The sequence below is a fragment of the Ipomoea nil genome, unplaced genomic scaffold, assembly GCF_001879475.1.
Source record: "Ipomoea nil cultivar Tokyo-kokei standard unplaced genomic scaffold, Asagao_1.1 scaffold2036, whole genome shotgun sequence".
Taxonomy (NCBI): domain Eukaryota; kingdom Viridiplantae; phylum Streptophyta; class Magnoliopsida; order Solanales; family Convolvulaceae; genus Ipomoea; species Ipomoea nil.
The window spans coordinates 491,275-506,405 of NW_017618464.1; the positions used below are offsets into that span (position 1 = coordinate 491,275).

The following is a 15,131-nucleotide window of genomic DNA, read 5'->3' on the forward strand; positions in this document are numbered from 1 at the left end:
AGGCCTTTTCTATCTGATTGCAAATTCTTTTGAATACTTTTTTTCTGTTTTTTTTTTTTAATTTAAAAAAAAACTGAAATCCTTTCATACTAAATGGAGTCATATGATGATTTTGTGCATAGTTCAAATGATAGTCTTTGTGATTAAAAAAATTGTCTTTCGCTCCTATCTGATGACTCAACCTTTTTTTAATAATTCGTTTTACATTATTTGAAATACTTAGGTTGTTCATGATCCAGTGTTTTCTTATGCCAACCTACTGGGAATGTTTTTAAATTATTCTTTTCGCTCCGATGGTCTTTAAAAACACTTCAAAAACCCCTACTGGGAATGTTTTATGGTTTTTATTTTCCAATTTTTTATTTTATATATTGTAGAAATGGTTTTGGTATACCATGATGTGAATCCCAACTGGTCTGATATTATTATAAATCCGACAGGTTCTGATCACATCATTTCCAATATTTATGCGTTCTGCTTCTTTTTTGTTTGTTTTCTATCCTTATTCTCATGTTTTCAATTTCATCCTTAATTGGGCATATGATGAATCTCATGGTAAATGGGTAATTTGCATCTGAATTTTCTTTGAAGTTAAATCATCTTCGAGAACTGATGCCCTTGTATGAGTTTTGTTGTCTTCTTAATCATGTGTGTTTTACCCCTTATACATTCATGTGTTTCAATCTGACTCTATTTGAGAATTTTCAGTAACTCAATTGGATTGTAACAACAATATGCTAATGCTTGACTATAATACTAAACGCAATCTTCAATTTTAATAGTGTCGATCCTATTAGATGGTTGCCTGTTTCACAAACTCAGCTTTTTACCACTATCTAATACTATTAGATGGTCAAACCAGCTAATTCAACAACTAATTGCTAAACAGCCCCATGAGGGTTTTAGAGTTTATGTTGAGTGAAAAAAAAAGAATCCTTTGGGGGGTTTGTTTTAACCATTGGGGATTAATGAGTAGAGATGAAAAGTTATTATTGTGCTACAATATGTCATCACTTATGCCTATTGGGCTATCATTTCTAATCTTTGGGCATCTCCAATATGGGGTGGGAGATTTAATCAGAGAGATCATTCTCTTAGGAGATCTTGCATGTTTGCACGCATTATTTTGATGTGAGACAGTTATCCTCTACCTTGAGTTTTAAAAGAATAATTAAGATGATTTTTATTTAAAAAAAAAACTCATGGTGGGGGACAACTGTCCCACACTAAAATGGCACGTGCCTGCATGCACCATGCTCATGATGGGGTGTCTCCCCTCCCCATAACCTCCTTCTCTCCCATTTTCTCCTCCATTGCAAATGCCCTTATATCTAGACTAGGTTAACGTTTTTTTGTGAGTTTTTGTCTATTGTTGCCTTGTTGGAGAAAGAGGACAAAATTAGAAGTGAAAAATAGAGAAGGGCTTGACAGGCCACATTTTGCAGACAAACTTTGCAAATGGGAACTTGAGTTTTTTGCACTTTTAGTCCCACGACTATAGTGACACCGGCAGAATTGATCCACGACTTTTGAACCTTGCAATTTTAGTCCACGACTATTGATTTTTTTGCAAAAATAGTCCTTCCGGCCACTTTTCCGTCAAAATTTCACCGGAAAAAAAAAATTCTTCATTTTTAGCCGGGTTAAAATTGACATTTTACTTATCTCAACAAATTAAAAGAAAAAAATTGATATTTGACTACATACAATATTACTGGGCTACATACTACTGTCCCAGACGGCAGAGTTCCTGGAGCAGGCAGGGTTGTCAGTAAGCGGCGGAGCGGCCATGGCGTTCCTCGGGCTAGTTGGGTTATCCGGCAACAGCTTTGGATTGGTACATGTACTCCGCCGTCGCATTTAACCCAGCTAAAAATAGAGAATTTTTTTTTTCCGGTGAAATTTTGACGGAAAAGTGGCCGGAATGACCATTTTTTGCAAAAAGATCAATAGTCGTGGACTAAAATTACAAAGTTCAAAAGTCGTGGATCAATTTTGCCAGTGCCACTATAGTCGTGGGACTAAAAGTGCAAAAAACTCATGGGAACCTTATAGACAAACATTTCTCTCCTTTCTCCTTCACTTCTCTAAAAATGGGACAGTATCCCCAAAAGCCCCCATTACGTTTGCACATAGTGTATGGCTAATGGGGTATTTTGGGGAGGTGTAGGAAAGATGAGAGAGAAGAGCAGAGTTTAACTGTTATGATTTGGGGTTGCAGGAGGAGATAATTAAAAGCACTGCATGGGCTTTTTCTATTTCCTTTTTACTTTTTATTTTTTCTTTTCTCTTTGTCCACTTGGATGCTAAAGGTTGAAAAAAAGAGGGATAAAAAAATAAAAAAGAAACAGATTGGTAACCACGAATATGCTTTTGGGTTCATCACCTCATATGTTGTCCTTCAGGTATACCAATTACTTGGATGCTTTGTTTGTTATTCCTGTAATTTAAGCTATTCATTTGATCTGTTTATTAGTAAGCTGCAAGGATTCTTTTAGTATGTTACAATTATACTTCAGCCATGAAAAGGCTAGCTCATGATTTCTTTTGAACTATAATGTGTAGTTATTTTGTATTCAGTTTTAAAGAATTTTTTAAATAAATAATCTATGGTTTTATCAACACCCCCCACCATTAATCTAGTCTTTAAACAGAATTATGCAGGAGATGAAGTTCTATACTGTGTGTATGTTCCTACAAACCATATCTATATTGGCAATGTATTCCTAATCAATGCAAACGATGTTATCAGACCAAATTTGTCTGTTCGTGAAGGAATTGGTGAACATTCTTATTTTATCATTTGTCAAATTTGTTTTACAGTTGATGAAATTGAACGTCTAGTCTCTGTCCAAGTATATTCTTTGGTCGGCTTTGGTACTAAGCTCTTTTTTCTGGGAATTCTTTGGTCCTTTGCAGACTTGGCGTTAACTCTAATACCTTATCAATATCGAACATGTCTGATTCGGATTGATTTATGTAACAAATGCTAGTGTACAATTTATGAAGTAGGGGCTGTATGGAAAAGTAGTTTATTACTGTAGTATTTTACACTTAAAATTTTATATGCTGCAGGTTGCATTTCTTGTAATTAGTAATTATTACTACTGCTCAAGGCAGGATTAATACTTGTAAACCCTTCTGTTCTGTGTTGGGCTGTACATACAGATGGCCATGCTGTCTAATTATATGCTACATGTGGAAGTTGACTAAATGAATAATCTGTTCAAAGTTATATTGGAGAACTAATGTTATATTTGTTTGGAGATATATGATTCTCATGTTTGATTAGTAACTTTCTCATAGAATGTATTTAACATCCCCATAATATTTTTAGCTATTTGAAGAGAACTGGAGATACTCTTCATTTTCTTAGATATTTTAATTTTACACTTTATTTTTAGCTTGAGAAAGAGAGATCTTTTAATATTTAAATTTTGCTATAATGATTGAAATTTTTATTTATAAAGGTAAGAAACATAATTTCAAAAGACTTCTGATGGGAGGTGATGGATTTGAGCCTGACGTAGTAGTTTGTATATGTGGGTAATTGAGTTCAAAATCATTTGGATTTTAATATTCTTTGCCAAAAATTAAAAAAATGTAATTAAAATCTTTTGTTCAAATATAATGCCTAAAAAATTAACAAAGAAAGTATTCAATTCAAAAGTTAATTTAAAAGTGTCATTTTTCATTCATATTTAAATATATAAAATTATTCAGTAAAATTTTGATATCAATTTTTCTAAAATTTTATTTTTAATTACAATTAAGACCCATTTATGAATGCAAAAAATAATAATTATCAAATATAAAAAATAATATATTATTTTAAAAGTATTTATTAAAAAAAAAATTACGACCCTCTGGAATCGCCTTATAGCTAGATATGGCCATGACTGATCCTGTTTTGTGTAGGTAAACAATTTTGAGAGACATTATTTTGCTCATCTTATATATAATAAAGCCCATAGATTTGGCCAATCAAATTGCTCCCCAAATCCCGCCCAAATTGTTTTGGAGAAATTTTGGCTTTTATTTATTTTTTGTTATTTATGGAAGGATATCTAGGTTTTTTTAATATTTTTTGGATTTTGAATTTTTCTGATTTGTTTGTTTTTTGATTGGTTCTTTTTTATACAACTCTGATTTTTGTAATCATGAAACGTGTGTGTTTAGGCTGTTGATTTCCAATGTGATCTTTTTTGTATCTATAGAGTAATTCTAATAATTTTGTATTGGTTTCAAAGAGCCCTTTTACTCCTTGCCGGCGCATGCCTAACTTTTAATCATGGGTTTTACATCTCTAATACAACTCTTTAACAGTATAAATAGGTAGGTTGTGTTAATGTTTTCTTCCACTTCCGATCATCTACTTCCCTGTAAACCACTCCAAAAGCTTCTTAGCGTTAACCATGCCTGACCAGTTTATTCTTTGCTTTGAAATCCATCCTCAGCAGACTTCTAAGGCAATGCGTTTGCGTCTTGTGCGTACCTATTTGGTATTTGAAGGAACAGATGAGAAAGTCATTAGAAGTCGTGAATGTGTGTTTCATGATTCGGCAGTAAGTAAATTTTGTTTTTTTTCTCCTTTTGTTCAAAGCAATAATATTTTTAGTAGTTGCTATTAGTTTCTAATGTTCTTCCCTTTCTTTTGCTTCTGTAAATCTAAGGGGAGTTTCATACATGTTCAAATACCTAAGGATCAAGTTCAAAAGTACAGCTCTTACTTTCAAGAGGGCAGTGTCTAATTGTCTATGGGATTAGGAACTTCTTATGCATCACCAACTACTTCAAATATAAAACAAGTGATCACAAGTATATGATCAAGTTTAAGTTTGATACTGCTGTTAAGCAGTATAGGCGTATTGATTTCCCAGATTGTATGTTTCGTATTAAAAGTTTCAGGGCTGTTTTGGAGAAGGATGGTGTGAATGAGAATGAACTGTTTGGTAAGTTTTTTCTCCTTATCTCTTTCCCTATTTACAATACCTATATTTCTGTGTTATAATGGTTCTATGTTTGTTTTTTTTAGATGTAATTGGAAGGGTTGTGGAGATATATTCTCCGGTAGATAAGGTTATTGGGGGAAAATCTACAAGGTTGATAGATTTTGTCATTGAAGATGCTGAGTAAGTTCTTCTAGCATACTCTATCTTTTTCCACCTTTATCTTATTTTTTAATTTTTACTCAGTTTACTTTTCCCCCTTTTTTTCAGAAAAAAACAACTGCAGTGCACAGTGTGGGGTGGACATGTGGAGCTAGGTATTCCTATTTAATTTGTAATCTCTTATACATTTTTTTTTTTTTTGTGTTGCACCTATGTTCTTTATTCTTTATTTTTTTAAATCTTTTTTGGGCAGTGTTGGCAGTGACTACACACCCCTTAGGTGTAAACCATCTGATTCTAGGTTTGGCCTTATGTTGAATGTGCCTATGGTTGATAGTGATACTGTGGTTACTCCTATTGCTGAATTATACCAGAATCAACAGGTATTATGCTACTTTTTCTGCACTTTAACTCTCAATTTCTGCTAACATGTTCTCTATTTTTTTTTTTTAATATTAATCTTTTGCTGTACTTTTGTTGGTGTAGTGGTCAATTCTGGGTTGCTGGGAAGGTCCTAGGTATTGAGAACTACTTGGACTGGTTCTACTTTTCTTGCAAGAACAATTCTTGCAATAAAAAGGTTATCAAGTTGGAAAATGGTTTAATGCATTGTCCCAAATGTCTAAGGTCTTGGGGTGAGGGTATTATGAGATATAGGGTGGTATTGCGTGTTGCTGACCAGAGTGGAGATGCTCCTATGCTCATGTGGGATCGAGAGTGTTCTCGATTGATTGGCATGTCAGCTGTGGAGTTGAGGTCTAAGTATTCACAGATGGTTGATTTTGTTCCAGCTGAGCTTCAACAGCTTGCTGGAATGGTAATGTTGTTTCGAGTAACTGTTACTAAGGCCCAGCTAGAGAGTTTCCAATCACCATTCCATGTACTTAGTGTTTCTACTGACAATGAAGTGGTTTCCCAGCACAGTTCAAGTGTGGTGGTTGACAGTCCATTGATACAGGTTCCTCAGGGTTTAGGTCCCCAGGTGGATGAAGGTGCTGATTCTGAGGTATGTGATTATTTGATTAACTGTTTAATTTTCTAAGGTTCTACCCTCTTAATGTTCTTTAATGTTGCTGGTTTTAGGACTTCTGGGTAATGAATGATGAGGACTGTGCTGGGCTGGATGGAATTGACAGTGAAGTGTTTAATGCTCCTGATATAGTTCATCTCAAGAGAAATCTGCTGGAGGATTTTGAAGCACAAGGAGTTTCTAAGAAGTCTAAGGCAGTCACTATTAAGGAGGAGAAGTGAGAAATTGGGCAATGTAGTATTGGTTCTTACTTTGGGCTTATCCTGTTTGTTTGTTGCTTTCTGTTTTGGGACTATCTATGTTTTTTAGCTATGTTAGTTGTTGTTCTTCTTTTCAAGCTGTGTTTTGTTATTATGTAATGGTATTTCCCTACTGTTTCTGTGCCTAGAATGGTTTATGTGTCAACAAGTTGTTTAATATGCTACTAACAATGTCTTATTTTGAAGTGTGATGGTTACCTTTAGTCTGATTTTTCCATCTTTTGGTTTGTGGTATCCCCTCCTTATTTGAACCTTCTTTCTTGGATTGTGGTTGCCTTTCTTACTTCAATGTTCTTGAGATTGCTCTACATTCTCTAATAAAAAAAAATTGTTAGTTATAAAAGCATTCATATTTGGCAGTAATGTTAATCCTCTATTTGAAATACAATACATTCAGAGATGGAGTCAACTTCTTACCTTATTACTTTGCCCCTTTCATTTTTGGCCTGACTATTTGTCCTCTGGATTCCAGTGTTCTTCATATACATGTAACTTATATGAAAATAAGAACAACATGTTAATTTCTTTATTGGAATGGAGATAGTAAGTATAGCTTATATTTGGAGTTGCAGTCTAAGTTTTTTAAAATACCAAAGAATACAGTTCTTGTTTGCCAGCCTACCAGTCTCAACAGATCCTTTTTCCCTTTCCTTTTTCTTGGCCTGCTAATGCCCTTGATAGTCCAGTGTTCTTCACTTAGACATGTCTCATACATTTAAAAAAATTAAAAAATTGACACAAGTTAGTAATTATCTAAGTTTTACAAAATACCACATCAAAGAATACATTTGTTACCTGCCAGACTAGAGATCTGAATGTTCATTTTTTCACTTCGTTTTCTTGGCATATTAATCGGCTTGATAGTTCAATGCTCTTCATTTAGAGGTGTCTCATACAATCAAAAAAATGACATCAGTTTTGTTATAAAAACTACATTGTGAATGTAAGAGTTGATTGAATTATTCTAAGGTTTGAATGTAATAGTTGATAGGTGGTATTTGAATTGTCGACATGAGAATCCAGGTAAATTGATGTCTTGCATTCTCTAATATTGATGGCTTTCTCTCTCAAATAGTCCATTTTAATAAGGTTAATGCATAAAACACATAAGGAACATAAGGGTGTATGGTCAACATCTCTACCACAGAAAATGTAATTTGCCTGATTGCAAAATCTGTTTTCCTTTTTATAATCTCTTTGGCTTCATGTGTGGATTTATTGTGATCTACCAAAATCAAAGTGGGAGGCAGTATTACAGATTCTCATATGTGAGTCCAAATAGACTATCCATATACCAAGAAGATATATCACACTAATATGGTGTTACTCTTTACTCAGATAAAACCAGCAAATGGTCATCTTTACATGGTGTTATCTTAGAAACAATAAACTGAGTTTGAGAATAAGATATCACTGGAACACTATGTATGTGTAGAAGTAAATTATAGTTTTCATTTTAAAAAAATGAACTTATAGCCTGCAAATTGATATCAAACAAATAATGGATGCTGTTAAAAATTTAAGGAACAAATTCATGGAATTATTAAATATTCTGAGAGTGAACCTAGACACTAGAGAAATTGAAAAAATTAGAACTATATTTCTATGAAGTAATAGAAGCAATTATTCAATTCAATTTGAAGATAAATATACATGCATGCCCTAAAAACCATCAAATTCGAAAAACCTAAACATCATATACAAATTATAGCTGCTCATGTTACATATTTCCGCTAAATACACAGGAAAATGCGAGTCAATACTTATCTTTGTTGGTTTGTTGCTTTCTCTTCCAATTCGTGTTGTGCTGCATAATCTTGGAGTGTTTTTGCAGTTAGTTTCACTGTGGTTTTATCTACACTTTGAATTGAGAAAAAAAATTAGGGTTTGTGTGTAGATAGGTACAAAAAGATGCGTAGATTGAAGAATGAAATAAAAATTACCTGATAGGGTAGGTTCTTTCCTTTGCCGCCGTTGATAATCTTCTTTCTCCGGTAAACTGTGTGGTAGTAGAGTTTGGATCTGCTGTGTTTTTGGTTTGAGAGATAGAAATGATGGAATTGCGACAATATTTGCACTATGTTGGACCTGCTAGAGCTTTGATCGTAGGTTGTTGTTAGTGATTTGGCACGATTTCCATTTCCGGTGAGCTTAGCTGTTCGAAGTGACGAGGAAGACACCGGGAAAAGGGGAGGGGAATTTGGTTTCTAATTTGGGGGGGATTGGTTATATCTGGGTATGGTTTGGGTCGGGTATGAGCTGATGAGTTGGGTTGGAATACTGGGCTGTAAATATATTTATATATAGGGATGGGTTAGTTAGGCTATTTGGGCTGGTTTAGTTTATATATATATATATATATATATATATATATATATATATATATATATATATATATATATATATATTGTTTTTAGTATATGTTATTTTTAATAAGATTTGGATATGGAAATGTTATTAGCGAATGTTATATTTTTACTTTTATTTTTTGAAATAATTTGTTGAGATATTATTGTTATTAATTTGTAGTAATTAGTAATTATTTTGATTTGTAATTTATTTTTATTTGTGCAGCTTATTTATTTTTTTAAAATGAATTTTAATATTAAATTTGTTTTGTAATTTTTTAAAATTTATTTCATGTATTAGGCATTTTTTTTAATTCGCTGAAGTATTAAATTAATATTTTGTAAAATTTTAAATTAAATTTAGGTGAGTATATGGTTATTAATCAATACTAAAGTATTTTTTTTTGAATAAAAAATCTATATTTGTTTTTTTATAAAAAATAATACAGGATTGATAATGTTATAAATCATCTTATATTTTTTTGATATGTATTTTTGTTCATTTTTTTGGGTTGTTCTGATTTTTTAAAAATTTATTTCATGTATCAGGGTTTTATTTATTTATTATTTTTTTAAATTCGTTGAAGTATTGAATTAATTTTTGTAAAATTTTAAATTATATTTAGATAAATATATGGTCACTAATCAATAATAAAGATAGTTTTGTAAATCTAAATTCCGATATTTGGTTTTTATAAAATAAATACAAATTTTAAAATGTTATAAATCATCTTATTTTTATGTTCTTGGTTTTTTTTTTTTTTTTTTTTTTTTTTAATGCTACTAGCTCTATTAGAATGTAGTATCTCGCCTCCACTAAGAACCAAACTCACAACCTTAGAAATGGAAGTCCAACCCGGGTACCATTAGACCACATAATTTTGGTATGTGTTCTTGGTTATTTATTTGTTTTTTGATAATTTTTTTTTAATGTAGAAAACATTGGTGAAGATTTATGTAATGAAAATTATCCCCAAAAAAAGAAATGAACGGGGATTACAAATGAATAGGCATGTGTTGGTTGGAGTTTTTGGGGATTCAATTAGTAAGCCACTTCGTATTTTGAGAAATGGTACGTGTATTTATATTTTTTATAATGTATAATTTATTATTGTGCGTAAGTGTTCATATATTTGATATATTTATATATTTTTCAAATTTTATAGATAATGTTGTTAATAGCACAATATGTTGCGACGTGGAATTATCTGAAATGAATTACTTCAATATGTTGGCCTGCTTCTTAAGAAACCAGTTTTTGTTCATGGACAATTGTATGTTGCGGTCTCTAGAGTTAGTAGTCGATGTGGCCTCAAAATACTTGTATGCGAAGAAGATGCTAAGGCTGGGTCCTCAACTACAAATGTTGTATATAAGGAAGTATTTAATAATTTATAAATATTGGAATAAATGTAATTTTTATTTTATTATAGTTAAAGTGCATATGCCCAATTGTATTTTGTATTTTATAATTACATCTCTATCTATAATACACTATTGATAGATAATTGTTCTCATCATATTATTATACCGTGCATCGCACGGGTTCAAATACTAGTACTTATAAATATCTTGTCATGTAAATATGTTTTTGTATTTCAAGAACGAACAAATATACGAAATCGTGCGAAGTTTTGGGAGACGAAATTATAATTTTAGTTTTATTTTTGTTTCTTGAAATGTACAAAAAGTAAACAATTGTAAACTATATTTTTAAAAATATCATTTTCAATTATAAAAACAAATTAGCATTAAAATTTCATAATATAAAATTTCATATGTATTTCATCACTTTTACTCCATAAAGTATTAATGTGACAATTGATGATTAGTTATTTTGATAAGAACTATGTTTCTGTATTCACACCAATAGATTACATAAGATAGATAAATATATGCAAAAGATATATAACTCATAATACAATTACACAACTCCCCCTCAAGCAAAGGTTCACGGGACACGACCTGAACCTGAAGCTTGTCACGAAGAAAGGCACCTTGGAGCAAGTATCGGTTGGTGAAGACTGATCCTTAGTGGAGATGAAGCTAACTTGAAGTTCACCAGAAACAACATTGTCACGAACAAAGTGGTAATCAGTCTCAATATACTTGGTCCTAACATGAAATATAGGATTGGAACACATGTAAGTCTCCCTCAAATTGTCACACCAAAGTTTCAGAGGAGCAGTTAAGAAAAACCTAACTCACACAACAAAGATACAATTCAACTTCTGCACACATTAGCCTAGGTCTTATACTCAACCTCAGTGAAGGACATGGACATTGTCTGTTGTTTTTTTGGCATACTCAAGAAACCAAATTCGAACCCAAGAACACTTCAAAGCCGCTCATAGATTTTATATCCTTCGGCTAGCCGGCCCAATCCGAGTCAGAAAAAGCATGCATCTCCGAAGAGACACTTCAGTGCATCAATAGACCATAATCTAAAGTGCCTTTAACATAACGCAAAACCCACTTGAGCTGAGACCAGTGATCAATAGTTGGCGAATGCATGTGCTGCCACAACCTATTCACAAAATTAAGACAAATCTGCGCGAGTCACTGTCAGATACTGCAATGCCCCAGCAAGACTCCTGTACTGTGTATGATCCGCGTATAGCTCAGTAGAAACCACATCAGGACAAACCACTGATGCTAGCGTCGCCAAAGACTTACAATCAACCATACATGCCCGCTTCAAAATATCACACATATTAACACCGTTGGGACATGAGCAAACCACCAGGACTGTGCACAGTCTCAATGCCAGTAAAGAAATTCGGAGCACCGAGATCATGTATCGTAAAATCATCTAAATACTGACATCTGGACAATGAGAGATTAACAAGATAGTGGTCACTGCCCATAAACAAGATATCATCCACGTACACCAAGAGATACACTTGAGAACCACCTCGTGCATAAATAAACAATGACACATCCGTTTTAGATGAACGGAAACCAACCGACAAGAAGAATCATGCAGCCGAGTGATCCAAGCTCGTGGGGCCTGCTTCAAACCATACAGGGATTGTTACAAAATATAAACATGATTCAGGCAAGTAGTATCAACATAATCTGGAGGTTGAGACATATAAACAGTCTTTAAGAGATTATCATTTAGAAAAATATTGTGAACGTCTAACTGACAAGACATCTAAAGCAAGAAGTAGAACGATAATGGGTTTAACAACCGAACTAAAGGTATAAAATAAATCATGTCCAGCAACTTAATTATAACCCTTCGCCACCAATCGAGCCTTATGACGTTCTATCGAGTCAACAGGGAAACTTGACACCGATACCGGATAAGAAATATGTTTCTGTATTTATACTAATAGATAAATATATAGATCCCACAAGATATATAAATATATATGGAAAACAACTCATAATAAAATTACACAACTCCTATAAAATTATAGAGTCCTAACAATTTTCGTCATGTGAATCTTACTAGAAATGTCAAGATCAAATTTTTATGAGAAAGAATAAAAGTTGTGGGTAGAATTCAAAGTATGAATGTATTTTCCTTTTGTATTATCAAAAGTCAAAACTGAGATTGTTTACTATTCTGCCTAAAAAAACGGTGTGTAGGATATCACGAGGTTGTTTATTTATTTATTGTTGAATTTATCTTGGTTTAAAATTTTAGAGAGAGAAAAAGAGAGAGTGTGTGTGTTGAAAATCGTGGACTGCAGAGAAAAGGAGTTTGAAATTGAGTTCGTAAAGGTAAATGGGAGATGAGCAATCGAGGGCGATGGGTTTACTGGGCAGCACCAGCAGAGAAAGAGATAGGGAGCTTCTCATTCCAGTGTCTGAAACCGTCGACGGAGATGATCATGACGCCGCGTGTTCACAGCATCCTCAGTCCGGCCGATATGTGAGACAACAAATATACTTCTATTTAAAAATAATCGGAAATTTTCAATTTGAAGTGCTGATTTAGCATAAATTGAAAATTGTCAATTTAAGTGCAAAATTTAGCAGAAGGAAAGAACACTTTTTTTTCCCCCCTTTTGGTATCATATGTGTAGCTTGTCCAGGGATTAAATTGTTATATAACTACTGTTTCTGCTGCGGTTTCGGGTTGGTCAGGGTTGCATGATGGTGGGTATTTCTTGAATTGCATATTTGCATGGATAGGACTCGGATATTGAATGTTTGGATTATGGTTCCTGTTTTTTAGTCACTGGAGGGCTGAAAGAAGCGGCAATTGATTGTTATTTTGTGTTCATTTGACCATTGCTTTGCGTTTTAAACACGAATTGAATATCTGGGCAACATTGTTGTATGGAAACTTTGTACTCGGTTTACCCATTCCTTTTTGAGTGATTTTAGATTCTTAGTGGTGGCTGAAAGAAATCTCAAGGGATGCTGGAAGATTAAATGACATCATGTTTTTGTATAATTGTGTCATGAATCCTAGCATCTTCTTTGGACTTGTTGAAGCTTGTTCATGGGAGCTTTGACTGCTGGAAGTATTTTGATTCTTCCAGTTATTGAGCAAGATGAAGTTACAAAGATTGGACAATTGTTTGTTTGGTTGCTACATTTTTCTAGGAGCCACCATTTTGTTAGCAAGCTTCATTGCTAACATTGATGGAAGCTTTAAGCTTTAAAAGTCAAATTTTCTGTACTTTTTTCAATAACGGAATGCTGCTCATGGATAGCGAAAGGCCAAAACTTCATTGTAGCCCTTGACTGTTACGAGGGTCCCATTAAATCAGAATGAATGTAGCAAAAGTGCTGAAGCAAAAGTGCTGAAGCCAAATTGCTTTTGTTTTCAAAATACAATGTCGCAAGGGCCCTTTGATCACCTAAAAGACCTTGCTATCCGAAACTGGGAGTCCATCATTTTTCATATGGCCTAACCAAAAAAGGCATAGTTGAGTGAATTAGCTTCTTACCCACTATGCTGGCTGCCAATGACTGCAGCTGAGCCTGTAACTGTTGCACCTAGCAGATAAGCAGAATTTAAAGGCCACCAGTCTTTATGATCGAGGGCATCCCATAGAGCCTGGGAGATTCCCATTAGAGAGAGAAACTACTCAAACTGAGTCCATAGTATCCAGTTTACTATTCACTCTTTTTGTCCTATTCATATTTGAGCCACCGTTTAGAATTTACTGCTAGTACATTTTAAGCCACTTTGCACTAACTTGTTTGAGCTGAACTTCGGTAGTAACTGGTCTTGCTTTTGAAGACGTGATTATGCTATTGCCTCATTTTTTTAATGCTACAAAATTGTTTATTTCTAACAACAGCATAGAAGTTATTCTTACTGTAGCATTTCTTGAAAGTCCTTAAAAGACTTAAATTTTTGCTTACTCTTTATGATGTGAGAAAAAGCTGTTTAATTCTCTCTATTTTGTTTTCATTGTAGACTTTCTACAAAGTTGCCAGGAGCTGGGCTTCAAAAAAATTCATGACTGGATGGTGAGAATATTTTTTGTTCTCTAATTTTTGAAACCCAGTATAAGTGCAATGTGCAAGTAGTTTATACTCTTTGTTACATTTGTGTTCAATACATAATTAATGTTACTCGTATTTACCCGCAAAAAAGGATCTTTGCTAACTAGTGCTAATTAAATTTGGTAGTGCGTAAATGGATCTTTTCTATCTAGTGCTAATTAAATTTGGTATGTAGCAAAGACTTTTAGCTAGAACCAGGGAAGTTTTAGTTGGGAACGATTCAATTAAGATATTTAGGGCTTGTTTGATTCAATATTCTCTTCACTATTCAATCTCAAACATTGGGATAAATACTGGGACCTCTCCCTCCCCCCCCCCTTAAATTTTTTCAAAAAATCCCATGATAAATTTTGCATAGATTTTTGTTGGCCTATTGCAATAAATTTGGCACAATAATTAATTTTTAGAAGGTTTTGGCCATTATCAAACTTTGAAGGATTTTTAAAATCATTTTAGAAGATATTTTTTTTGGTTAGTCAATTCAGTCATACCTATTCCATTTTCTCTTCATCCTCTCTGAACATGGATCCAAGTATTTTAATACTGAGAAACAATGCTAAAAGATTTTATTTTCACCCCTAAATTACACTGGTATTTTTTTATTTTATAGGTAGTATCATGGTATGCTAGTAACCAGTGAGTTATTTGTCTATTGTGAAGTGAAGAAACTCAAACAAAGGGAGAATATTAAAAGTGAGATAAGAGAGTAATAATCCACAGTGGCTCTTTGCCAACATAATTGTTGAAACTTAAAAGTTGGCTGCTCTTTGCCATTGACATATGCCTTTGTTCAAATGAAGCTGTGCATATATGCATTCTCAGGAATGCTTTGATTGTATCCTGGTAGTCTATTTATACTTGTTGATATGAAGCTCTGTATACCATCTTAGTTTATACTTTAAGTTCT

General features: G+C 33.2%; 1 protein-coding gene and 1 long non-coding RNA gene across 3 annotated transcripts in view; one reads left to right on the top strand and one right to left on the bottom strand.

Moving 5' to 3' along the window:
- Positions 1 to 428: 428 nt before the first annotated feature.
- The window catches only part of LOC109147985, a 21,982-nt gene continuing 7,279 nt past the window's right edge, over positions 429 to 15,131 (bottom strand). The window contains exons 2-4 of the long non-coding RNA XR_002048742.1: positions 13,939 to 13,946; positions 5,400 to 5,402; positions 429 to 737 (exon numbers count right to left, since the gene is read on the bottom strand). This is a non-coding gene — a long non-coding RNA (uncharacterized LOC109147985). The remainder of the gene's footprint in view (positions 738 to 5,399; positions 5,403 to 13,938; positions 13,947 to 15,131) is intronic.
- LOC109147984 (protein CONTINUOUS VASCULAR RING 1-like) overlaps positions 12,338 to 15,131 on the top strand; it is a 4,521-nt gene continuing 1,727 nt past the window's right edge. The window contains exons 1-2 of one of the 2 annotated variants that reach the window (XM_019295675.1): positions 12,338 to 12,632; positions 14,136 to 14,188. In XM_019295675.1, coding sequence (XP_019151220.1) covers positions 12,486 to 12,632; positions 14,136 to 14,188 — 200 coding nt within the window. In that variant the 5' untranslated portion in view covers positions 12,338 to 12,485. Of the gene's footprint in view, positions 12,633 to 12,683; positions 12,860 to 14,135; positions 14,189 to 15,131 lie in introns of those variants that run through there. The other variant, XM_019295676.1, reaches the window with a different exon arrangement.